Genomic DNA, 27,440 nt, shown 5'->3' with positions numbered 1-27,440 from the left:
GCACACAGATTCAAATACATATATGCTGCCAGGAAGACTGCAAGTTCCTCTAAGTTATATGTATACAAAACATATTTTATAATGTTCTCTAGCCAAAAACAATGGGAACACAAGTAAGCTAGGGTGTCTCTGGAAGCATTGAGTAATCCGTTAATGCCAGTGCAAGCAGAATCAGAAATGAAACAACTGAGTCTAGAATAACTAGATTCGACAGGAGCATAAAATATATAGTACAGAAGCATCATGGCAGAAACTCGCACACTTAAACAGCAAACAGTATGAATGCTGTCTAAAGCCCCCAAAAATTCACAGAAACAGAGACTAGTGTAGAAATGCATGGCCAGCAAGTGTTTGCAGACAGGGGCAATTGTCTCTTACACTAGCAAAAAATGTCCATAATAAAAAGGTGAAAAAATAAAGAATAGGTCACAAATTCTAGGTACAACAAAGCGCTGGATTGGTGAGGCACCGATACGTATGCAAGGGGAATATATACAAACTGTCATTTGAATATGGGAAGAGATGCATGTACTACGTCCCACAATGGACAAGAGAACAGGATAAGCCTAGATAGGGATGACAGACAGCTACACAAACTGAAAAGACAGGATGCATTGTACAGCTACACAGGAACAATAGCTGGCAAGAAATCACAGGGACCATAAGAGTCCTAGCCATATACACCTTTAAGCACATGCATTTATTTCTCGACACTCTTTAGGAGTCCTTATTAGTGCTTACTTCCGAAATCAAGCAGAGCCATACATAACTCTGGTGTAAATTTAAGACTACTCATCTAAACAAACTACAAAGTTAAGAGTAAGTTCTTACAGTGATAAGTAACCAACTGGTATAGTTACACAAAAACAAGCATCATAACACCCTTTCTTCTGACAGTCCACTGAATGCAAACATTACAACCACAAGTTTATTCAGAGGTACAATCCGCAATCTAATACAGCAGACTAATAATTTCAACTGTCACAACCTGCATGCTCACAGTCTGCCAAAGGCCAAAGTACACCTCAGGATCAAACCATTTAAGGAACACAACTATAATTCACAAAGGCAAATAAGAGAGCTAAGATGACAGCAGTTTACTTTAACTACAAACTGAAGAGTTTCTGAAATGTGTACACAGTCAGAATTCACAGTCACAGAAGCCTTTAAAAACCTTTTCCGACTCCATGGCCTGGAAGCTCTAGCATGGAATGCCTGTGTTAGTATGCAACTGAGACCACAGTGCATCTCATATGCACTTGAAACTCGCTGACAGCTTAGTCATATGTATGAAGACTTCATTAACAAATTAACATTTTTCAAAGAACTGTCCATAACTACAGCTTGCTTTTAGATAGTTATGCAGTTTGTGTCTACAAGTCTGCATATTCAGAACTGGTTCAACTTTTTATTCCAAGAAATGTTTTAAGACATCTGTAGACTATATTCCTATCCTCAAAGACAAAGGTACTTCTTTTAATGATGAAAAAATAACATTTTATATGCCTTAATATATATTTTTGCTCTGACCAGATCTAAATGTTGCACTTGTATTTTAGCTGACACAGCATCTCAACCTCCAGTCCATTCTGACTTGAATGTCACCCTAAGTTTGAGTCAAATTTTATTAATTTTTGCTCAAACAGCTTTTCAGGAACACATTCAACAGAATCTCAACTACACTAAGTGTCAGAAGTGAACAGATAGTATTTTCCATAATAAAATCTGTAGCAAAAGGTGTCAGAAAAAGTGATTACTTTAGTTCTTATTTTTATTCAAGCATACTAATGGTATAATTCAGACATTTAGACTATATGGCCACGGTGGTGCAGCGGTTAGTGTTGTCACCTCACAGCAAGAGGTTCTCCCGTTCAATTCAAAGCTGGAGCGTCTTCTGTGTGGATGCATGTCCTCCCCATGGTCGAGTGACGTATAAAGACATGCAGGTAGGTGTGTGTGTGAATGGGTGTGCCTTCCTTGAAAGTTGGACGTCGGGCTGGCAACTCGGCACCGTAAAAAATCCACTGCCAATCATTAGCGGACCGGAGTTCTGTGTGGCGACCCCTAACCGGGAAAAGCTGAAAGACATTACATTACTATACTATCAGCCTGAAAAAATGCAAAATATGCATACTTGTGAACCATACAAGACTGAACACCAACATACTGCAAAGTTCACAGGAAAAAAACCAACACACACTTCATGACCCTCAGCTAACAGATTTAGCTGGTGATTCAAAGGACACATGCACAATTTTATCTTCATGTAATGAACTTTAGTGCACAAGAATCTGAACCAGGGTGAGGATGTTGAATCTTGTGATAAAAAACTTGCAGTTCACAGAAGAAAGAGGACTTTTACTTCTAATGTAAGAAAAAAGTACAGTTGTGTAAAATCTTACCATATCAGCAGATGCCCTTGCCTTCACCGCTACAGTATTCCTTCAAATGGGACTCCCTGCCATGAAGCCCACCTTCCGCTCAGTTTACCAAAGTCTACCATTGCTTTAAGGTACGCTGAATGTCACCTGCACACTTCTTGCATAGAGTAGGGCATACAGGTGACGTTCAGGCACACCATCCTCGGAACTAATTGCCCCAGTAGGAACAGCAGTTCAAGGAAAACCAAGGAGAACTTGCACATCCAGGAAGGAAAAAAGACCAGGGGAGTGGAGGGAGGGACTAAATACTGAAGCAGTGAAGGTAAGGACATCTACAGTTATGGTAAGATTTTACACAACTGTACTATGTCCTTACATTCACTACTGCAGTATTCCTTACAAATGGGAGAGTACCACAGATCAAGAAGAAACTTGGATGGTATCTCCAGCACTACAGCTGGTTATGCTGATGCCATTCTTCATGGCTTCCTGAAGGGCTCTGCTGCTTCCTCCTCCCCAACTAGTAATGTTTGGTAAAAGTATGTACAGAAGTCCAGGCAGCAGCTTCAATGATAGAATTAAGCATCCAAGCCTTTGAGAAAAAGCACTAGAACACACCACAGCTCTAGTAGAATGAGCCTATACAGAAGAAGAAGAATGGCTCTCACCATGAAAAGTGTAACAAAAGGAAACAGCCTTTGAAATCCAAGTGGAAATAGTTTGCTTGGAAACAGCCATACCCAAAGACCTAGGATGAAAGGAAACAAATAAATGGTCAGATTTTCTGATAGTTTTATCCAAATAAAATCTGAGCTGTCTATACACATCTAAGGTATGCAGCACCCTCTCACTATCAGAATGGGGAGAGGGAAAAAAGTAGGCAAATTAATAGACTGATTAAGTGACAACTCATTAACCACCTTGGGCATGAAGGAAGGATTGGTATGCAAGGACACCCTATCCTTGTGAAATATCAAAAAAGGTGGAAAAGCCATAAGGGTTTGAAACTCAGACACCAGTCTGGCAGAAGTAAGAGCTAACAAAAGAACAGTCTTCCAAGAACAATGTTACAAGGAAGCTGAAACAGCAGGCTTAAAAGGAGCCAGAGTCGATTTTTTAAGAACGAAATTAAGATCGCAGGGAGAAGGAACAGGCTTCCTGGGAGGTCTAATACAAAGGACGCCTTTAAGAAACTGCTTAGTCTCAAATCTAGAAGCTAATGGGGGAGTTAAAGGCAGACAAGCAGAAAGAGCTGATAAGTGGGCCTTAATAGAAGAATAGGCCAAACCAGCATTGAGCAACTCACACAAATAAGAGACAACCAAAGGAACAGCCAAAGAAAGTGGGGTCCAGGTCACGAGAAAGACACCAAATAGAAAACCTCTTCCATTTAGATAAGTAGATTTCCTAGTAGTAGGTTTCCTGGCCTCCTGCAGGGCCTGCAGCACATCCTCAGAGAAAAGGTGTCTATGAGGAATCAAAACCCTATCACCCAGTGTCAGTTGAAGCGTGGACAGGTGGGAATGGATGAGAGACCACTTGTCTTGTGTGAGGAGATCCACCTGGTGGGGTAACTTGTGATGATTGCCCCTGGCTACATGCAGAAGTAGAGGGAACCAGTGCTGTTGCAGCCAAAAGGGAGTCACCAACAAGATTTTTGGAAGCATCCTGCTGAATCTTCAACAGGACTCTCAGAAGGGGAGTGAATGTATAAAGAAACATCCCCTTCCAAGAAAAGGAGAGGGCATCCACCTTCCATACCAGAGGACCTGGGACTCCGGTGAGGCAAAGAGGTCTACTTGAAGAGTACCCCACTGATGAACAATGTCCAGAAACATATCCCTGTGAAGCATCCATTCGTAGGATAGAGTGAAGGACCTGCTCAGATTGTCTGCCACAATGTTCCGACCTGAAGGAATGTAAACCACCTGCAGAGTCACTAGATATTGGATAGCCAGATCCCATACCAGAAGTGCCAGCCAGCAAAGATACCCCCTGTTTGATATACCACCTGACTGTCGTATTGTCTGTGAATACCTTGGGAGGCCCTGGAGAGGAGATAGGATGAAAGGCCTGAAGAGCCAGCATAACAGCCCTTCTCTCTTTGATGCTGATGTGCTCCTTCCGTTGACAAGGGATCACACCCCCTGAACCCTCAGGGAGCCAAACACTGCTCTCCATTCCACATCTTCCATCTCAGGATCTGTTCACAGATGCTTCAGAGGAGGCTGAAAAGAGAGCCCTGAATTCAGAGACAACTGCTGAATCCACCACAGAAGTTCTTCCTTGAGACACAGGAGAATAGGAACAGGAGACACAGGAGAATAGGAACAGGAAAGTCTATAGGATACGCATTCCGAGCTACACTGACTTCAGAAACCACTAGAAATTCCTCATGTGGAGCTTGGCCAGAGAAAGCATTGGAATAGTGGACGCCAAGAACCCCAAAGCTCTCAAACTCCCTGACTGTAATGGGGACTAGGGGAAGAAGAGCTTGAAAGAAAGAAATGAGAGTTAGTGCCCTTGGAGGAGGCAGGGATGCCAGCATTGGCACCATTTGAAGCCTGCAACCCAGAAAGACATCCTGATGTCAGGGAAGACTTTTTGAAGTTTATTGTGAACCCCAGGCTCTGAAGAGGAGAAATGGTAAAATAAAGACTTTGCAAGAGGACCTCTGGAGAAGATGCTTGAATCAGCAGGTCATCCAAATAAGGAAAGATTTGGATCTCTTGAAGCCTGCAAAAGGTAATCACAGGAGCGAAGCATTTGGTGAACACCCTTGGGGCGGTAGAAAAGCCAAAGGGCAAAGCACAGAACTGAAAATGCCAGGAATCAGAGAAACGCAGAAATCTCCTGAAAAGAGGATGGATCGGAATATGGAGATGAGCAGCCTTGAGGTCCAGAGACACCAGGAAGGCCTGAGGGAGCAAGAGAGGAAAAGTGGACTGAAGGGACAACATCCGAAAGGAAGGCACCTTCAGAAAAGGTGTTTAGATAAGAAAGGTCTAGAATATGTCTCCAAGTACCTTCTTTTCTGGGCACTAGAAACATTCTTGAATAAAATCCTTTCCCCTTTGGGACACAGGCACCTCGAATAGTACACTGAGACAAGAGGTCTCAAAGAACCTCTGGGGGAAAAAAAGGAAGTTATTCCCGAGGAGGCTTTGGAATGCCCATAAAAGGAGGCAGGAAATCCAGACCAAGAAGTACCCTTGCTAAATGATTGACAGAACCCAAGAATCCTGGGTGATTCAGTGCCAAACAGGAAGAGAAAAGTGGGGAGAAAGAGGAATGTGGGGACAGTCATACGGCACCTGGTTTGTCAAAAAAGGAAGGGTTAAGAATCCCAGAAGTCTGAGTGGCCTTAGCAGGGAGTCTGTTTACTACCCTTTTTACCTTTAAAAGGAGAGGGAGTCTACATACGAACAAAGGCAGACTTAGAAGGATAATTTCACTGAAATGTAGGCACAGGAGAAACAAAGACATGCTTAGGCTCCTGTAAAGCCTTCCCTTTGTCCTGAAGAGACAAATAAACCAGCAGCTGCTTCTCAAAAAAAAAAAAAAAAAAATTATCCAGAGGAGCATCAATCAACTTAACCTTAATATCACTGGTTAAAGGCTGAAGCCGAAACCATGAATATCTTCTCAGAACTGAACCAGAAGCAGCAGCCCTAGAACAGACATCTGCTGCATCATAACTACATTTGATAGAATGACTAACTACCTGAGTGGAAGCCCCAAGCATGGAAAGAGCAGAAGATTTACCCTCAGAGTCTGGAAGACCAGAAAGAATCTGACAAGCCTGAGAAACAAGAGCAAAGACATACCTAGAGATATGGGTTTGATAATTAATAGCCTTAAAAGCTAGGGTAACCAAAGTTTAAACCTTCTTACCCAGTGTTAGAAAAATATGTATTAGTAATATGCAGTAAGCATTCGAGGTTTAAAAGGGTTAATACATTTATTCTGTTCACACTGCATGAATCTGCACAGCTATTAGAAACTTAAGAAGCATTCTATTTTCTGCTAATGTCAGCAAATAACAAGAAGTGTTTCATTTCTACTAGTGTCATGAGACTTAGTTATTGACTTTCTGCTTATGCCATGAGAAAGTACACAGCTGTTAGAAGCTTTGATAAGGCGCACAATGGATGCCTGAAAGTATAAACCATAGTCAGCATTACTTGTACCTAAGCTAGAAATGTACATTGAATCTAGGCAAAATGTAACACATATATTAGAAAGTACAGTTTTGTACCTACCATAAATGTAGATGTCCGATGGATATGCAACTGCAGTCCTTACATATGGGTTGTCCTGCCTCAGGCAGCCCTTCGGTCGGCCGGATTCCAAAGTCTGGGTCCGGCGTCGGCTGATGTCGCCTCTTCCCCGACGTCAGAGAGACTGGGGTATAAAAGCATCAGTCGACGCCATCTTCTTCAGTGTTTCTTGCCCCAGATACCAGGTGCTCTCCTAGGAAGGCTAAATTTAGAGACTGGATAAAAAATTCCAGACATGCACAACAGTAATAAACAGATACACCATAACAGATTTCCCCAGCTAATTTGAAAAAGGGAAGTGGACCCGAAAAGGAGAATTTACAGAGGGGTAGGAGGGAGGGAAAACCCGACTGCTGTTGCATATCTATCGGACATCTACATTTATGGTAGGTACAAAACTGTACTATGTCCTTCAAAAATGCAACTGCAGTCCTTACATATGGGTTGAATACCATAGCCAAGCTGGGGGTGGTAGGATCCAAGATAAAGATGGTGTAGCTAAAATGCCCTGCAGGACTGCCGAAGCAAAGCCTGCTCGGGATCTGGAATATAAAGGCAGGTTGTAGTGCTTGGAAAATGTATGCACGGAGCTCCATGTAGCAGCTTCTAGAATGTCCTTTGTAGCCACCCCTCTTAGAAAGGCTGTGGAGGTGGCTATAGCTCTGGTGGAGTGTGGCCTGATATTGGCTGGCACACCTTTTCCATGGAAAGAGTAAAGAATCTGATGCAGTGTCCAATCCATTTTGAAATTGTTAGTTTGGAAATTACCTTTCCTTGTACTCCAGCAACGTAAGCTACAAATAGTTGGTCAGACTTTCCGTTGGCTTTTGTTCTGTCCAAGTAGTAGCGCAATTGTCTGTGTATGTCCAAAGTGTGCAGCAGCTTTTCTCCTTTATTTTGAGGATTGGGAAAGAAGGTAGGCAAGTGAATTGTTTGATTTAGAGACACCCTGGATATCACTTTTGGCATGAATGAAGGATTGGTTCTTAAACTCTATTCTGATGGAAAATGAAAAATGGAGGTACTGCCATGAGGGCCTGCATCTCCGAGACTCTTCTTGCTGAGGTAATTGCCAACAGGAAAACTGTTTTCCAGGAGAGAAATTGCAGTTCTGAAGATGCTGCTGGCTCAGAAGGAGGAAGAGTTAATTTTTCCAACACGAAGTTGAGGTCCCATGCAGGCACTGGTGGTTTTCTGGGAGGTTTGATATTCTTTATCCCTCTTAGAAACTGTCTTGGCAAAGGATGCGAAAACACAGGTGGATCACTGTTGTATTTTGCTGAAATTGCTGAAGCGTGTATTTTTATGGAAGAATATGAAAGACCGTTATGTAGCATTTCTGCCAAGTATTCTAGTATCTGTGGGATGCTCATTACTGATGCATCCTGACCCTTGTTGGCATTCCAGATGTTGAATCTCTTCCATTCGGCTGAGTAAGTTTTTCTGGTGGAAGGTCTGCGCGCTTCCAGTAAGATCTCTTGAACTTTCTTGGAGAGAGAGACATGGGGAGAAGTCATGGAACCCTCCAAGCTGTTAGCTGCAATGTTTGCAGGTTGGGATGAACCGTCCTGTAATTGTGCTGAGTCAGAAACAGAGGCCATTGAGGCAGAGGCCACGGCTTGGTGTGAGTTATGCTCCTTAGTAGTGGATACCAGTGCTGTCTTGGCCAGTCTGGAGCTATCAAAATGTCTTTCGGTTGTTCTGCTTTGATCTTCAGTAACACCTTGGTCATTAATGGTAGAGGTGGGAATGCATAGATTGAGAGTTCCAGCTGAAGGAGAGAGCATCCATTCTCCAGGCTTGAGGATGGTGTGTCCTCGAGTAGAACTTCTTCAGATGATGATTGAGGTGTGAGGCAAAGAGATCTATGTCCGGCCTCCCCCATGCACGAGTTATTTGTGAAAACATGTCTGGATGCAACTTCCATTCGTGCGGGTCCAAGATGCTTCTGCTTAGACTGTCCGCCAGAACATTGTCCTTGCCTGGAACAAACTGGGATTGCAACTGTATGTTCAGTTTCAGGGACTTTTCCCAAAGACTCATTGTTAGCCTGCAGAGGGGGTGGGTGCCCATTGCCCTTGAATGCATCTGCCCTCCATGTGCGCCCCCCATCCATGATCTGAGGAGTCTGTTGTAATGGTTTGGCTTGTTTGAGGTTTGTTGAAAGACATGCCCTTGTTTAGCTGGCTTGCTTGTGCCCACCACAAAAATTCCTTTTGTAGACATGGAATGAGTGGAATAATTGCTTCTAAGTTGTGGCTGTGTTGAGACCATAAACTTTTTAGGTATCATTGTAGTTCTCATGTGTAGTCTTGCCAGTGGAATTAGAGGAATGCAAGATGCCATGAAACCCAGGGCCTGCAGGATTTTCCTTGCAGTCATCTGGGTGCGCTTTGCTAGGCTTTTGAAGTAATCTGGTAATTGTTCTTGTTTTTCTTCTGTGAGGAAAGCCATTTGTGAGTTTGTGTCCAGTTTGGCTCCTAGAAAAATTATTTGTTGGGATGGCAGTAGTCTTGATTTTTGAATGTTGACCGTGTATCCCAAAGCCTGTAGTAAGCGAATGACATAGTTCAAGTTTCTTAGCAAGGCTTGCTTGCTGTCCGCTTGTATAAGGCAGTTGTCCAGGTAAGGGTATATTTGTATCCCCTGGAGTCTGCAGTGGGCAATTACTGATGCCAGGCATTTCGTGAATACTCTGGGCGCAGTAGATAAGCCAAAAGGCAATGCTGAGAATTGATAATGCTCTGACCCTGCAAGAAATCTGAGGTATCTTCTGCAACTGTGTCTGATTGGGACATGCAGGTATGCCTCCTTGAGGTCCAGAGTAACCAGCCAAGACCCCTTGCCCAGCATGGAAAGAAGTTGCTGCAACGTCAGCATTTTAAATTTTGGCACAATGAGAAAAATGTTTAGAGCGGACAAGTCCAGTATAGGTCTCCATTGCTTTTCTTTTCTTGGAACATGGAACAGTCTTGGGTAGAATCCCTGGCCTTGTTCCGGAGTAGGAACCTTTTCTAGTGCTTTGATTTTTAGCAACTTTGAAACTTGTATGAGTGCCTCTGCCCTTTGATTTTGTGGCAGGTTTGGCATGCCTTGTCTTGTTGGTAAGGTATGGAAGTGGAACCTGTAACCTTTGTCTATTATGTCCAGAATCCATTTGTCCTTTGTTAAAACGTGCCAATTTTTTGAAAATAAGGATAATTTTCTGCCTAAAGGTGCTTCTGTTTGAGCCTTGGTCAGCGGTGTCAAAGTCAAGTCATTGTGATTGTTCCTGTGGAGCAGTAGAAGCCCCTGCGCCACTTCTCTGATTAGACGGTTGCCATTGGCGGCCCCTGTAGGAGCCTTGGTATTGCCCTCTACTTCGAGCATGCCTGGTTTTTCCCCTTTGGAACTTGTCAGTGTCTGGAAAGGACCAATTCTTCGAAGGCCAATTCCTGCTGAACCTTGGTGGCTGAACCTGGAGGAAATCTTTGACTGTTTGTACTGATTTAGCCTTTTCCTCAATTGATTTCAACACATCCTGAGCATTAGCACCAAATAGCTTGTGTTTATCCAGAGGTGCATCTAGAAGCTTTACTTTAACATGATCTGGCAATGTCTGTTCTTTCAACCAAGCATGTCTACATATGATGGCCCCTGTCATAGCTGCCCTACATGAAGCTTCCAATGCATCATAACCATGCTGAAGAAAATGATTGCTAATCTGCTGAGTATTATGTACCAAATCCTGCAAGGCCTTTCTATCTAAAGGCTCAGGAGAGGCTAACTTTTTCTGCAAATCATCCATCAAGAAATCCTGATACTGAAACATATGAAAAAGACAGTTAAGTGCCCTCATGGCAAGGGTGGTTGAGGTATAAACTTTTTTACCCCACCTCTCCAGGGACCTAGATTCCCTGTCTGCGGGCAAAGGATTTTTGGCCGTGGAAGTGGCCACTCCTTTGGGCCCCTGGGAAATAGTTTCTAGATCAACAGGATGGGCTTAAAGAGATGCTTATGAGTTTCAGGAACCCTGTAATATCTGTCTGGCTTGACAGGAGCAGGAGGGAGAGAATCAGGAGAAGCACTCGAGTCAGAGTACACATCATCCAATACATCTAACACTGGAATAGCTAAAGGCCTGTACTGGGGCAGCTTGAGGAAAGTACGAAGCCTTTTCCTGGAGTTGGAGAAATCCTGTCCCTGCCACTGAAAGTGCTCTCATGGAGTGGAGAATTTCCTCGAAAGAGATATCCTCAGGAGGAGAGGCAGAGGGAAAAGATTCATCAGCATCAGAATCCTCGTAGGCCTGGAAGGATTCTTCCTGGGAATCTGAATGGCCTGAGTCACCAGAGGCTTCATCTGAGGGAAAGGTATCCGTCTGTTCAACCCTAGGCCTTTTGTCTGCAGGCGGCTGAGAACCTCTGTCTGGATGAGCCTGAGAGCCTCTGATTAAAGAAATTAGATCTGCAGCTAAAGACAAGATCTGTTAATCTGAAGTGGGGCCCTGGGAAAAAGATTTAGGAGGGTGAGACTTAGCCTGGCTGGCAGCCTTAGCACGTGTGTAGGCCTTGATGGACATAAACGCCGGAGGCCTAGCTGCCCCACGTGCAGGAGTAACTTTGTCCACCGGTATGTCAGGCAAATGTTGGACTTCGGTTTCAGGAGGAAAATCAAATGGCACCGGGGAAGCCTCCGGGACCGAATTGTGCGGTAAAGCGGTGTCGCCGGTCTGGAGCGGTTGAATTACCGTCTCCGAAGAGACCGATGCACTCGCGGTAGGTTTTGGCGTGGTATCGGTGGAAGTCGCGGGCCGAGAATGTCGGTCCCGGTCCTTCCGTTTTTTGGAACTATGGGTTGTCGGTTGTTCCGACGGCATGATATAGGAGTAATATTCCCCAAAAAAGTCTTCAGCAAATTCTGCCCGGCGCCTGAGTGTGCGCTTATTGAAGCAAGCACAGGCAGCACAGGCCGAGACATCGTGGTCTGGGCCAAGGCAGGGAAGCCAGTAAGAATGGAAGTCCTTATGAGGTATTTGTTTACCACAAGACAAACAGTTATTAACTTTTGCAGTTTTATCTGACATCGGCTGAGGCAAGAAAAGGTTCCCAAACAGGGTACTTAGCTTTTTGATAACTTCGGTAACTGAAAACACAGGAGCTGACCGACCGGCACTTGCGAACTGCTTCTGCGTCGGGCACCGCGCGGCAAGAAAGACTGAAGAAGATGGCGTCGACTGATGCTTTTATACCCCAGTTGCTCTGACGTCGGGGAAGAGGCGACATCAGCCGACACCGGACCCAGACTTTGGAATCCGGCCGACCGAAAGGCTGCCTGAGGCAGGACAACCCATATGCAAGGACTGCAGTTGCATTCTTGAAGGACATCCGCACAATTGAAGAATTAAAAGTTTGTGGTGGGCTAAAATAAGCCCCAAGGCCAGGTTGTTTTTCTCAAATGTTTTGTAAATCAGCAGTTTCTCAACTAGTCAGCAATTAGTCTAGTAACATTTTCTGTAGAATACAGAAAGCTGTGTCTAACTACGTCAGCAAAAGAAGTAACATTTCTATGTAACATGGAAAAAAACTGTATAAAAATGCCATACTAATTATTAATGTCCAGACAAATCATTCTGCCAGCATGCTTTGTCTCCTTGCTACAAGTTAATAAAGGGTGCCTTACTTGAACCTTACGTGAATTGGTCTTTGAAGTTTTTTCCTTTGACACCAAGCCTATCCATGGTTCTACTGTCCTTGTCAGAAGGCAGTAACTTGGACGAAGGAAGCGATTGAGATGGCTTATCAGAGGCTACAGGCACTACATAGGGGTCAGCAGGCAGGACATTAAAACAAAAAGGAACAAGGATTGGACACCCCTTGGTAAGGGCCTTACAGAATCTGATAAGCAAGGATGGCTGGTGGCAGCTGGTACTACCTTATAGTTTGGGTAGAAGGGAGCATAGCTAGTAAACCTGTGCCAGCCTTTCCCAGGAGTGTGTATGTATTTGTATATCAATCAAATCTCAAGTGTTTTGTGTGTCAGCTACAAGGGCAGGGACACGAAACACAGGTTGGTCAGAGAGGGTGCTGGAGGTCTTACCTTGGCAACTCAGCTGAGATCTTAACCCTACAGCTCTGCCAGTGGAGATTCTTATTGGGGATCTGGAGAAAAAGGGAGAAACCTGCCTCAGACTGACTGACCTGTGTGTGCTCTTAAGGGAAATTGTACTTTACTGTGTGCATACTTGTCATCCTCCCAATATGGATGTCCTTCACTGGGGCTTACATGAAGCAGAGTTCATCCCAGACCCTACTCAAATGAAACCTTGATAACTCGATGGAAATCACAATCTCCCTCCTAATATGACCCCCAAAGTCTCGGATGGCCAAAGGATGACAATAAGTAAATTAATCCCCAACACCCCCTCTACATAGCCCTTAGCTACCTCCTTACTAACGTTACTCACTATACAGGCATACAAGGAACTTGGGGATAAAACTGGGTTGGGTTGCAAGGCGAGGCTTGTAAAGACCCTGATGACGGTCCATAAACCTATGAACTTAGCCAGACAATGCTCCTTAACAGCCTATGAGAACAGGCACTTGATGCATAATAGGAGCAATCCAGTTAATTACAACTCCTTGTTTTGATCCCCTGTTAATAACCACTTTCTATAAATTCTAGTCCCCTTTAATAGCTGAACTCTTCCTTCAGCCATACGGGCCCTATTTTCCTCTTTTTGCTCTTTCCAAGCATTTTTTTTATACTATTAACACTTAACACTCCCCAATACTCTTCCAAAACTCATTAACATCTATTCACTCCTACTTCCAAATGCTGTTTCCTCAACCAGATTCACTACTCTTACACACAACTCTATAATCCTACACTATGATGTCCATTTCTCAACTCCAGACAACATCCCCAACAATGACAGTCTCCCAGTTGTGTTTTTACCTCTGCACCCCTTCATCTTGCACAGCCTGTGAAAAACTACACATAGTAGTTTATTCTTCAGGATATTTGCTTCATGTGCTAAATAAAGCTCCCCTTATTTTTGTACCATCACATTTTTACCAACACTTAAATGAATAGTTAGTTGGCTTCTAGCAGGTTCAAATCACATTTTCTTCCTCATTCCTTCTCTTAGTCTTCCGATTTCCAGCATTAAGATGTCCATGTACTGATTCACTCCAACTTTACACCAATCGCCCCAACTTTACACCAATCCCCCCATCATGCCGACTGCCTGATTACCAATACAACTCAACAACCCAAACCTTTTCCTTCACTCACTTTCCCATTTGCCTTATGACAGTTATCCACATACTACAATATAATCTCTCTCTCTTACATACATTTTGGATCACTAGTTTTCCTAATGATGTACTACACTACTAGTTTACTACTGTCCTATGTTTTTATCAGCTCACTAGTGTAGAACAGTGCTTTCTTTGGAGTAATCGGACTATTTTTTTTTTAAGTTTTAATCTTTGACTTATTCCAACGAAAATGGTACAGCTGGATCAGTGCCCTGCCCCTGTCAGAAAATATACACAGTACTACCACACCAAAGTCTCTCTCTTTAGCTCACATTCACAAATATTTCTTCTACTTTAGGAGGAAATATGGGGTGGGTGCTGCTAGAGATTTAGCATTGCACATCGTCTTCAAGCCATGCTGCCTTACTAATGTGTTAGCCCATGGTCTATATTTAAATCAATCTGTTGGTCTTAGTAAATTTTAGCTATTAATGCGTCTCTTAAGAATAACTGAAACAAATACAGCCTAAATATCTATAACAAACCACAATGCAGTTAAAGATAATAAAAGATGCCTTCAGGACAATACACTGGGTCACATTTGTTTGGTTTCTCAAAGACTACACTCTCAATCTTATGTCTGATAGAATTTGTTTATACTTTAAAAGCTATATTACCATCCCAAGAGCTGGACTCGACCCAGTTGACAGCATTGAACAGGGCTGCTGTTCCTCCATAGCAGGCATTTGTCGTATCAACTCCTTCTACATCTGTGTTCCCAGATTCCTCAAACAGCTGCATCAGTACAGTCTTGACAGACTTTGATTTGTCAATTATGGTCTCTGTTCCAACGTCTAGCCTTCCAATGCAGTCATAAGAAAGGCAGTTCCTTTCCATTAGTCTCTGCACAACAGTCAAGCACAGTGAATTAATATCCTCCCGATCTGAGCAGAATCCCATTTTGGACTGACCAAGACCAATAGTGTATTTACCAGAGTCAACACCATCAAACTTCTCAAGCTCTGCTTGGTCAACATAATAAGAGGGGAAATAGATCTCCAGAGCAACAATACCAACATCTTTGGGCCAGGAAGCTTCCATGTTAGTGCGAAGAGGTCCAGGCATTGTTTAAGTACTGCAAGTAAAAGAAAAAGGTTACATATATCTGACTCTCATTACACAATACCTAGAGTTCTGATACAAATACACTTTGGGTGTAACTGGTTCATTTTCCTGAAGTACTTCTATTTGGCACACATAAAATGATTTTATACACATCCTTCTGTACTTTACTAAGCCATCTCTACGTATTCATGGGTATAATTATACACAAAAAACTAACTCAGCATCCCTTTCTGAATGGAAAGTATATGTAAATCAAATCCCTGTCCTATAAACACTACTCACACAAATGCTGGGTCTTAAAAGACCAGCGTATTGAATTTTGGTCTGGTGTACTTACAGATTTTGCCATCTTTTTCTATGAGATGGTTACAAATTGCACAGAACAGCCACTGAAGTCCCCATAGAGTTATGGAACAAGAGACCATAAAGATCCATACATAAGCACACTGAGAACAGATGTATGTCACATGTGCTATTCCAACTGAATAAGCTACAACTTACAGCCACATGGAACAAAGACCACAACCTGTCTGCAAATATCCCCACGTATAAATGTTGAAGTCTCTCAATAGCAAACAAAAATTGTGCCCCAGCGACAAGTCAACGTGTGACACTAGTCACTAAACCACAAGTGACTCAAAAAATCAGAAGTGGGGTCGTTCATGTATATTCTAGGGTTGCCACCTTTTCAAATGCCCAAAGTGGGACATTTTTGGTAGGAACGTCAGATTTTGCAGGGCAAAACATACCCACGGCCAGTACAAAGAACAGAAATTCACTTTTTGCCAGAATAGAAACTTATTCTTGTATCATTTGAGTTGCTTATTCTGTTTATTATAATATTTTGGTGTTTCAGATACAAAATAACTGTTTTATGCAACTATTAAAGAAAATATAGGAAAAATTTTTGTCCTAAGATAACAGGACATTTGCCATTTGTTCAGTTTTTTTGCAGGACACAACTGTCCAAAGAGGGACTGTCCTTCGCAAAGTGGGACAGGTGGTAACCCTAGTATATTCAGGGGAAAATAGCCAGTCAGTATGACACAAGTAACCCGAAGAAAACCTAGGAAGGCTAGAAACTACAACCACCTCCATGCATTTGGTAAGCGGACCTCAAAAGAAACTGATCCAAAGTAAAGAAAAATTACATTACAATTATCTGCATTCTTGTAATTTTCTATCCACCACCAGCATTAACACTGTTGCAAACTTCACCCAAAGACGACTATTCTTAACCCTAATTCATATGCGTTACTTACACAGACCATACATCTAATTTTAGGTTTGTCAGCAATTTATGACAGACTTTTCTAGCCGCTTGTTATAACGGACTTTTAGCTTCATATAATGTTCATAACAGGTAGTTATTAAATAAAATAGAGCAGAACGGACTATCACTAGAAACTGAAAGGTGACTGATGCAATCATATCCTATTAACATGAATAAACAAAGACATTCAAGCAAAGCAGTGTATTCAACAAAATCGACGCGATTTTATTCATACCTCCCTCCCTCTTCTCATAGCCACTCAAAATATAAATGCAATAAAACGCAATTTACACAGTCAATCGCCTTTTTTGAAAGGTCGTTTCTACAGCATGTAAATCTGGAACCAATAAACTGGCAACACTTAGCACGGCGCCAACACACTAACGGACTTCCGGGTAAATATCAATCTTCCTACTTCCAAAAATGCATGAGGAAGTTGAAATTCAAGAGATAAGGTGGGGGTTTGCATTGCTCTTCGAAGTTTTAATTTAGTAACGATTATCAGAAGAGCAATAAAACTAGAGAGAAGGTTAGATTTTCATTGTTGATAGAAATTTTAACTTGGTAACAATTAGTAGATAAAGAAGCCATGGTTCGCCTGAAGTATTTCCGAGTATCATTTTATGGTCAACTGTTTGGTTATGGTTAAAAAATGCATATGCATTTCTAAAAGCTTACCATCTGTGCTGCTAAATATTTTGGTTGTCTAAACTTTACTGATGCATTTGTCGTACAGGTACGTAGTTGTGAATGCAATCGTTAATATTACAGCACTGAGCAGGCCTTTTTGGTTAAAGATAGTGTCATTGTCTGTTAATCGTCATTTATTGCATCACAGTTGCAGACATTAAAAAGAGGACTCGTTTATGACGGAATCTGATTTGTTTACGCTTATCTGATTTGTTTACGCTTTTATTTAGATTGACGGTGTCGGGATATCTGCTGCGGTTTGTTGTTGAGATATCGATGTATTGGGTATCCGTAGACTGCAGTTCGTGTATGCAGTCAGTAGTGGGCGATGTACTTTACTGGCTCACCTTCAGTTTGGCGCAGGAGTGGGCGTGGTCTAGATGATTGAAGCGCGAACTTGAGTATGAAATAAGGCATGATATGCATATTGGCCACTGACACTTAACTCAGCTGCTCCTCTATATTCATTGTGTGCATCATGCTAGGGGCTAACACAGTTAAACTATAATGAAAATTTCAGACAAGACAAACACATGGGAACTAGAGCACTAAGAACACTTAACAGCATTACACTACTGGCCGGTATATCCAAATGATGGGGGGGGGGGGGGCACATGTAAAAGGTTGTGAAAATCACATTAAATTATTCACGCCTTTGGCATTCTTTACTAGCTGGAAAACCACGTTGTGTTGGTTATTCATGAGAACAGCGACATGTCAACCAGCTGGACCGTGGTTTGGGCGGCACTTGCTACTGCACATCTGATGAGCCAGTCAAGTAAAATATCGCCCAGTAGTGCAGCACTGATTACCCGTGGTAGTGGTACTGCTGTAGCATTGTCTCCTCACAGCAAGACGTTGTCCTGTTAGATTCTCAGCTAGAGCATCTTTTGTGCGGAGGCATGCGTGAATGTAAAGACACAAAGTGCAGCACTGACTAACCGTGTGGGCTGTGTGAACAACCCAGAGACAGTAACACAGCTCAGGTAATCCGGGACAGATCTCAACAGAACTGGGGACGATCCGGGGAGCATTTTGAAACACTATTGTTTACATGATACATTGATAGAATAAGAGCGTGTATTTACTAAAATTATAACTCTATTATCATTTATCAAGTACAATTCACCACACTTTCTCTAAACATCACCAGTTTTAGGAGGTGTTAAGAGGGACAAAGCTAAAACTTAAGTAAAATAGGAAACCGTTAAATTTAATTTTTGCCACAAGACTGAAACTGTTAATCCAGTCTTTGTACAAGATACCTTGCAGAACTGTGGGTCAGCAAAATGTATCCAGTACTTTTTTTTAAGTTGAAATCAGCTTGCCTTTTTATTTTTTAACTTGGCTACTCAGTTGAAATCAGCAATGACTATCAAAACAGCTTAGCCCACATTCAGATATTTATTTTACATTTGTTGACTGGGATAGTCCGACTGGATATATGTCAATTTTCAGCAGAGGCCTGGGGAGAAAAGCTCCGCAAAAAAAGAGACCGTACATACATCACTGAGTGATAAACTCAGGCAGACATGTTTAGAAAAATACAGACAAAGAACACAGGCAGAGATCAATATACAATGTGCAGACTTGCACAGGTTCATACGTTGGTACTAGGCTATTGGCCCTAAGGCCTATACAAGCCTAGCCATAACAATTCCCTGGCTATTTCTTCCCTGGACCCCTGTCTAGCAGGGTGACTGACGTGATCCCCGGGGTGAATTTCCTTTCTCCCATCCAATCATCAAGATTCCTTTTGAAGAGGGCCAAAGAGGTGCTCTGCTTGACATGTATGGGCAGTCTATTCCAGAGTCTGGGAAATCTCTGGGTCAGGAACCTATCCCTCCAACATGCCTTGTTTATTGTGATGACAAGGTTTAGATCCCTGCACTGTGTGTCTCTGAGGGATTGGGATTTCTTTAAGTGAAGCATGTCCAACAGCTCTGGGTTTGACATGGCCTTGTATGTTAAGCAGAGATAGTCTCTGAGTAGACAATATGCGACAGAGTATAGCTGGAGTTTAAGGCGGTCAGCATAGGGCATCTGTTTTAGGCCTGTAATTTTTTTAGTGAGGTATTTCTGCGGCCTTTCCAGTTGTTGCAGATGTCTTGTGAGGTACATACCAAATGGGGCGTTGTATTTTACAATGGGTCTAATGAGGGATGAGTACATTGGGACAATGGCCTCCTTTTTTCTGGATGAAGAGCCCTGTGCCACATAAAAGGATTTCCTGACTGTTGCGGCGATGTGGTTATCGAAGGTGAAACCACTGTCCACCTGTGTCCCCAAGTCTCTTATCACACTTTTGGTGTTTAGTGTACTGCCACCTATGCAGTAATTCACAGGTACATGTTTTTTCCCAAAGGGGATAACTATACATTTCTTTGTATTGAGCTTGAGCCCATGGCTCTGGCACCAAGCATCTGTTTCTGTAAGGCCCTTTTGTAAAGTATCCACATCATTTGGGGATTCAATAATGGCTCCCAGTTTGCAGTCCTCTTCGAACTTTGTTAGCCAGAGTCCCTTAGTGTTGGCCTGTACTTTAGAGAAGTAGATGCCAAACAAGAGCGGTCCCAGGACTGAACCCCGAGGGGCTCCACTTGTCACATGTCTGGAGCTGGATTTGGAGTCTGCTACGTTTAAAGTGTGGGTTCTGTCAATAAGCCAGTTGGCAACCTATCAAGTGACGTAGGGATTAATGCCCAGCTTAGTAAGTCCATCTATGATTCAAGAGTGGGGGATGGTGTCAAAGGCCTTGGCAAGGTCCAGATAGGCTGTGTAGATCTGACTGGGAAAGACGTATCAGAAAATGTGAACATAGAATACAATCAGATCTCATAATTCACAATGCTTAGACATTCAAATGCTATGAGGCATAGATACTTGGCTAAACAGCAGGTTGGATAGCAAGACTTGTATTAGTGAGGTTTAGAACAAGAGCACAGCCAATGAGATATGAGGTATTTTTTGACTTCTCTTTTAAATAGGGGTAGTGAGGTTTTCTTGGTAATGGGAGTAGATTCCAGATTTTACCGGTTGAGTTGGCAAATACAGCATCGCCTGGGTCAGTATCATTAGTTTATCAAATTCACACAGTAAACACAAAAGGCTATATTTACCAAAGACACTTTAGAAATTGTCCCATCTGCGTTTTTGGTGTCACTCAACCAGCAACTAGCATTTACCTAGCAGTTACCCAGAAAAGTCAATGAAAATGAAATCTTTACAGAAACAGGTAATTCAGTACCAGCTTTACTAGTGTCACTACAGCTAAAGCTAAAAACTGCTTGCTTCAATATCTCTTCTAGAGGAAGTCCGTTTTTAATGCTAGTCTAGCTGCCATTGAGGGCGGTTTTAAGCTTATGCAATTTCCCTTTTGTGCTCAAATGAATCAATCCCATTTGAGAAGGGACTGTCCTTGCACATTCCCATGGTCAATAATGGGAATAAATGGGAGCATAGCATGTACAATGTGAGGGAATACCTTCATGGGATAGAGCATTTTGGGAGCTGCCTCTGTCCTTAGTAGTACAAGGGGCAGTGCAAGGGTAAACTTTCTGTTTCCCATCCAGAGATCCAAGTTGCACTTAAATATGGAAGGGGGATAAACTTTGTTTTACGTGGATGGGGAGTCTGCACCAGAGCAGTGGTATCTTCTGTAGGATATACCGGTCCCTATAAACAGTTCTGTTTGTGGCAAAAGGTTTGTATACTTAAACAAACTTTCTGATGCCATAGGACTTGCTGATGTGCAGAAAATCAGTACTGGTTGAGAGGATGCCTTGTATACCAGACACAGGGCACCCATTAGCAGTCAGTAGGATACAGCGTACGGTCAGTGCAACACATGTTTAGGCTTTTTATCTTTATAGTAAGGTTTCTCTGTGGGTGTTCCAGCCGGCATCCTTGCCCAGGCTTCACCCCTCCCACTTCTTATCCACTGACTATAGCTGTGCAAAACAGCCAAGTTTAGTGCAGGATATTCTCTTGGGTCATACAGTATCTGCAGTGACATGCACTCAGCCAACATACAAATAGGCTAGCCCCTCCCACTCTTATCATAAAGAGTTCTGATACTATAAACCCCTTCCAGAATGGTAAGCTCCCTTTCACATCTTTGTTAAGCAGACCCTTATTTTATTTCTTTCCATTTGCAGACTGGGACTAATCTGAAAGCCCATTTTTAGCAGAGTCCTGTGAATAAAAGCATCACCATTGTAAAAAGAAATCAACTGTACATGAACATTTTTGAATGTATATACAAAACATAATCATAAAGATAAATATTAGTGAAAGTTAGTGCATCAACTGTACATGGCAACAGGTAAACGTTAATGTAGACAGTATAGTGGGTGAGGGAGGTAAAAGAGTGAGAAACTAGAAATAGGGTAGCATTTGGAAATGGGAGGGACCGAGATAAAGTTTAGGTACAGTGATAGGTTCAAGTGCAAGTTGGGTAGTATTTAAATTGTACAAAAGTATTTATACTTAATTTCATGTCTAAGGTCGGGGGGGGGGGGTGAATTCCACTGTTTGGTTATGTGAACAGAGTATAGTCAAAGTGTTTTTGTTTGATAAATTCTAGTGAGTTTTGGGTCTCCATAAAGCATACATTTTGGAAGTTAGAGCTGTGTGGGCCCATCTGCTGGGTTCATATAGAATTTTTATGTATATTTTTAATTGGTTAAGTGTTAAAAAAAATATATATATAGTTTGGCTCTAGCCAGGGGGTTAGCAGTGTATTGTGCAATTTTGTTTGTTCTAGCTTACGTAGGTGTTTTTTGGAATATTATGGATGTATAAAATGATAGTAAGAGAGCTTAGGCTGTTTCTGGTAGGGTCTGTGATCTGTACAGTATACCAAACACTGAGTTTGAGTTCAGTAGGTTTCTTGAAGCATAACTTATGCTCTGCAGATATACATTTTTACTTCATAAAAATATCTATGGAAGATATTTTTACCAGAGCCAAGTAAGAGTAGTTTAGGTTTATTGACAGTCTTAAGTAAATGTCCTGGGCTTTGAATGCTGAGGTTTCTTCCAAATCTGTCCAGTTCAGTAACTGTGGTAACATGAATATTTTCAGTCGTACTCATCAAGCTGTGTCAGCTTTCCATTATCACTGCAAACAAATTCTGTATTTTTCTCTTTTTGGAAGCCTCTTTCTCCCATTGTCTGTCATTTTTTACTTTAGATTGTTCAGCTGTTAGTGGTAACTTACTGATTTTTAGTTCAGTTTGATGTTTCCATGTTTCAGCTTAAGACTTGCAACAATGTTGAAAAAATCCACAAAAAGTGCATCTCATATGCATCAGTATGCTTCAGTTTTTCCTGTAGTGCTTACTCCTCTGACTGATTTATCTGTTTCTTAATGTGCAAACATGACTCATAATATTTTTCAATTTTAGAGCTAGTCTTCATAAGGGTGTACTGAAAATGGGTTATGTCCAGTCAGAATTTCTGCTCTAACAAATAAAAGCACTTAAAATCTCACACCTCCACTTAGTTTTGTATGTTTGGTGGCTTAATGTCCCTTTGGTTCTTCTTTGTAAAAGTAGACACCCTTTTGCTACTAAACAGGAAGTTTCGGTTACCCTTGTCAAAACCTGTCTGTATAAAAACAGAAGTGGTTTGTAGAAGTGAGGAAAAAAGGTTGGTAATAAAGTTTCCCCGCAGCAAAATGCAGTGTTCTTGCCAAAGACAATAATGAATGACCTTGCTTTTTAAAATTTCCATTATTAAAGTTCTAGTCAAAATATACTCTCATACTAATAAAAAACATTTAGAAGTAAATGAATGCCTTGTATTTCTGCTTAGTGATACGATAAAACAGGAAACAGAAAAGTGAAAATAGAGCAGCAAACCACCCAAGAAAAACTTTCCTTTATCAGGCAGAAAGGAGTTAATCAAAAATACATGGAAGGTAGCTGCAATCTACGCTGGCCAACTGTCAGAGGGGAGGAGCTTCACCTCCAACATCTGCAGTCTGTGTTTGACTAGCAGCCCAGGCACTAGAGGGGCCAGCTGGTCAAGGGGTATGGGGGTAGTGAAAGATTCAGAAGACCTCGGTTGTTTATCTGTTTTTTTATAGTGATGACTAGTATATCGTTCTAAGTGTATGTACTAGAAATGCACACATGCAAGCAGAGTATAGGTACACAAGTCAGAATTTGTACTGGTTGTCTTTCTAGATTTAAGAACTTATCAAATGAAGCACAGTTTAGTTTAGGGTTTGCTAGAACTTTCACACTATATTCTCTTTCATATTTGCAGTTTGGTTTTGTTACTACTTACTTTGAAACTACTCAAAACCCACTATTTTAACAATTGGCTGTGCCCATGTGACTCCCCATACTAATCTACTACATTGCAGTGATTCTACCAAGGATAGCCTAATAGTGCCTAACCTCTGAATACTAATTCTTAACCAACAATCTTCTATTCTGATGGTACTGACTTGTATGTCTGTGAAGAAAGTTAAATATGTTCCTATATACTATTTGTATGCCTTAATACAGTAATTTATCTACACATATGTCTGTGAAGAAATGTAAAATATGTTCTTGTATAATATTTGCATGCATTTAGAAGAAAGTGTTGTACTTAAAACAATGCTAACTAGTAACATTTTATGAAGTGGAGCTTTTCTCCCCGGGCATCTGCTGAAAATGGACCTGTGTCCAGTCGGACTTTCCCAGTCATCAAATATAAAATAAAAATAAAAGTTACCTTTACAGGTTGACTTGTTTCCACATTCCATAGTCTGTCAGCCTGAAATATTTTGTTCTGCTAACTCGAAACTGAGTAATTTTGCAAAAGTGTGTTCCTTCCAGATACTACAGGGGTTAGTGATGAAAACTCCTGAAGCTTTTTAATAAAATAATCAGAGGACAAATGAAAAAGCAACTGTAGTGAAACAAGATTTAAGATTTTAACACTGTCTAAAAAGAGCCATTTCCTGTGTTCTAGGAGTTCAGGGTTTGAATTAGTCAGCCTCCATTGCTTAACTGTTTGACTCTGAGCAAGTCACTTAATCAGCTCTAAACTGAAGAGCAGGTCAAGCACTGGCTCAAAACAGAACAATCAGAATTTGTGTGCTAGTTTCTTACTCACATGCCTTTAGCAAATGTTTTGTTACTGAACAAAAATATCCTTCCCTGGTTTTCACTTATTAATTGCACTGAAAGTGGTTAGACAAAGACTGTGGGAGTCGAAGTGGGGCACAAATAAGATTCTTCCATGATTCAGTAATGTTGCTGTTCTTTTTTACTTGGAAGAGCTTGCTTAGTGTCAGATATTGCTATCCTTTTTAATTCTCCTCATTGTGAAAAGTGGTAGAGTAGAACAATTCATTAAGAAAAAAAGGAGGGCTGAAGTGATGACCATTTTAATACTATTTTGCTGTAAGGGAGAAAGTGTTGCATACTAGTGCAATGGTTATCACTGCTGCCTCAAATGTATATGTTCCCTTTCTGTATTAGCTCAGATCATCAAGTCTCCCTCCCAGAGTATCTGTAATCTCTCTTTTTCCATAGGGTGACAGCACTACAGCCCACTTGTCCCCTTGGGCCCTGCAAAAACTGGGGTTTTCAGTTGAAACCCTGACCTTTTTCTCTACATGCCCAGTTAGCTTTTGAGGAAGCATGCTACAATTAGGCAAAGCATAGATTGTCAATCACTTATGTGATGTAAGATCACAGATGTCCCTGCCTCCACAGAAGCAAGTACCAGTGTTGCATTTAGTGTCTTCACAGAGGAGGTGTCATCCTTGATCTTTGCTCCCATCCTCTTCCACAAGGAGAGGTAAACATGCTCCTTTAGCTCCTGTCCCATACCGGTGTGGCTCTGCTAATTGATCCCAGGTCATGTGGATCACAGTTGAGGCTCTGTCCCTTTACAGCATACAGCTGGAATTGTGACGAAGAGGTGGGGGCATAAATGAGTTTGCCTGACTGGTTTATCAACTGAGGCCACATCTTGGGTATGGAAGGTATTTGCATGTCCTTTGCTTATGCATTTTCCATTGGTCAGCCATAACAGAGCTGGAGCAGTAGCAGCACAGTAGCATGCATGTAATGTCTCAGTCAATGGTGCAAGTTGTCTTGCAAGCAAGATACTATTAAGAGTCCAAACTGTTCTGTAGTACACACAGCTGAGGCATGATTGTTGCTTGCCCTGCTAAAGTGGCACTAGCTAATACTGTGCATAGTTTAATAGAAGGGCTTTATATAAAACTAAACTTGAATTAAATCACTTGCTTATATGGTTTTGGAGCATTATTACAGGTACTGGAATGCAGACTGTGACAATGTGAAGTGTGTTTTTTGTGTGTGTGTATATATGTATGTAATACATATATACATATGTATATTCTTGCCATGGATAAAAAAACAGATACTTGTAAGGATCAGAGAGTATACTTTACAAAAGTAGAGACTGAGTGATTATGAAGTGTAATCAGTGCAACAGCTTTACAGAAGCACCCTGGATGACTTTTCCAGAGGATTGGGGGGGGGGGGGGGGGGTTGACAACCTTTAGAGCTTGTTTGGGAGAGACTGTCCTTACTCTTGCAGTATACCAAACAAAATCTCTCTTAATTTTATACCTTTATTTTTGATATAGGAAGCAAGTTAGAATTATACACCCTTGAAATTTGTAAGTTGAATGTTTAAAATTATGGGAACTCGAACAATGTGTTCTTTTACACAAGTTTGAATCTCTAAGTATTTAATCTAATGCTGAACCCAGTGGTAGTCTTGTTATGGAATGTGTGTGTGTGTGTGTGTGTGTGTGTGTGTGTGTGTGTGTGTGTGTGTGTGTGTGTGTGTGGGGGGCATCCTTGACTGAGAAAACTGAAAGCTTTTTAGTCTTCAAAAACTGAACGCTTTTTAATCTTCAAAAAGAAAAAAACATGCCTCTAACATTATATTGCTGCAGGAAATGAAATTAAAAATACTAAACATGTTAAAAGACACAGTGCTTGGAGGAAGTAGCTGTGTGGGATCCATTAAATGTACAGTAGTGCATCAAATTTTAAAATTTATTATTGGACAAATGTGTAGATTTGGGAAGATGGATAAAGTCCGATATCATGTACGGTTTTCTTGCCTTAAGCAGGTAAAGATGTGTAGGCATCAGTGAACAATAAACCCATTTGCCCGATTCAGATGGAACTTGAGATATGATAAGTTATTTGCCAACAAACTGGAGACACTTCCAAAGATTTGTTTGACAAGGATTTAAATCAACAGACAGGGTAGGTTGGACCTAATAGATTTTGTAACTCCTTAAAGGTCTTGTACCGATGAGCTAGAGAATAAAGTGTTTTGGGTCTGAACCAGTGGTCTTGATTTTTTTATTCTCCGATAGTAATTTGGATTGGACCTAGTAAGGGTTTGGCTAAATTTGACAAATCAACAAGTAAAACTGAGACATCTATGGTAATGCACTTACATTTTTAGAAAGGTCTGTGATTCCATAAAGTGGGCGTTTTACGGGAGACATTTCAAGCTTATGGTATTAGTGAAACACACACACACACACACACACACACACAAGTCCATTGTAGAAATAAACCCCAAAGCACAGGTGATCAGTGTGGTTCTATCAGCTCCCTCCAGGTTTAAGATAGGGATGTCCCTGTTCCCCATGTTATTTGTTCTCGCCAAAGAAACAGTTTCTACATATTTAAGACCTCGTTGCAGGCAGCTTTTCCTCTTTATGGTTTGCAGAAGATGGGAGTAAGTAGCTAGAGAACCCTTTGGACAATTCTCCTAGAACAATAAAGACACTGAAGTAGTTTTGAGCTTATCTTGACCTCAGCACTTAAGGGAAATGTATACTGATGCTTCTTAATGTGGCATGTGTTATGCAAAGCAGGAACAGATTGGGCACGATGTTAAGGTAGCCAAGGAGTACACACTGGTATCAGCTGTCGCTAATCTCCTAAACTTTTATAAATGTGGTGAAAATGTTTTGTCTTCCTGAAGCTTTTCCTTTTATGAAATCAGTTTACCAGGGAAGAGTCTGAAGGTGTCTCTGGATTTTACGAGAGGGGTGACTACCCAGGGCAACTATGAAAAAAAAAATTATTGATGGTAGTGCAAGAGGGCAGATTAGGTTTTCCAGGCAAAGACACGCCTCACCTGTAGCTAGTAGCAGTGGGACATCCCAATTCATGAGGAACAGATTACTGCAACAGAAGACAAACTGAGATTGGGGGATTTGGGAGAGGTAATCTTAGTACTTGGAGGTTCATAAGTGTGTTCTAGGCCAATGGCCCTGGAGCCTTTACAAGCCTAGCCCATAGAAGTGCCCTGGTACCGTGCTGCCCGAAGTTAGTTCCCAGTGCCTCCATCAAGTACAGCCACTGGAGTGATCCCTGGGGTGAATTTTCTACCCCATCCACTCAAGATTTCTCTTGAAGAGGGACAGCGAGGTGTTCTGCTTG

General features: G+C 41.7%; 1 protein-coding gene across 4 annotated transcripts in view; it reads right to left on the bottom strand.

Moving 5' to 3' along the window:
• Nucleotides 1-27,440, bottom strand: part of LOC122804314 (hydroxymethylglutaryl-CoA synthase, cytoplasmic-like) — a 270,709-nt gene that overhangs the window by 208,766 nt on the left and 34,503 nt on the right. For all 4 annotated transcript variants that reach the window (XM_044074109.1, XM_044074124.1, XM_044074114.1 and 1 more), the window contains exon 2: nucleotides 14,580-15,037. In XM_044074109.1, the coding sequence (XP_043930044.1) occupies nucleotides 14,580-15,027 (448 nt within the window). In that variant the 5' untranslated portion in view covers nucleotides 15,028-15,037. The remainder of the gene's footprint in view (nucleotides 1-14,579; nucleotides 15,038-27,440) is intronic.

Source organism: Protopterus annectens, chromosome 1.part1 (genome assembly GCF_019279795.1).
Source record: "Protopterus annectens isolate FY-2018-M chromosome 1.part1, PAN1.0, whole genome shotgun sequence".
Lineage (NCBI taxonomy): Eukaryota > Metazoa > Chordata > Ceratodontiformes > Protopteridae > Protopterus > Protopterus annectens.
This window is presented reverse-complemented; position numbering and strand designations above follow the sequence as displayed.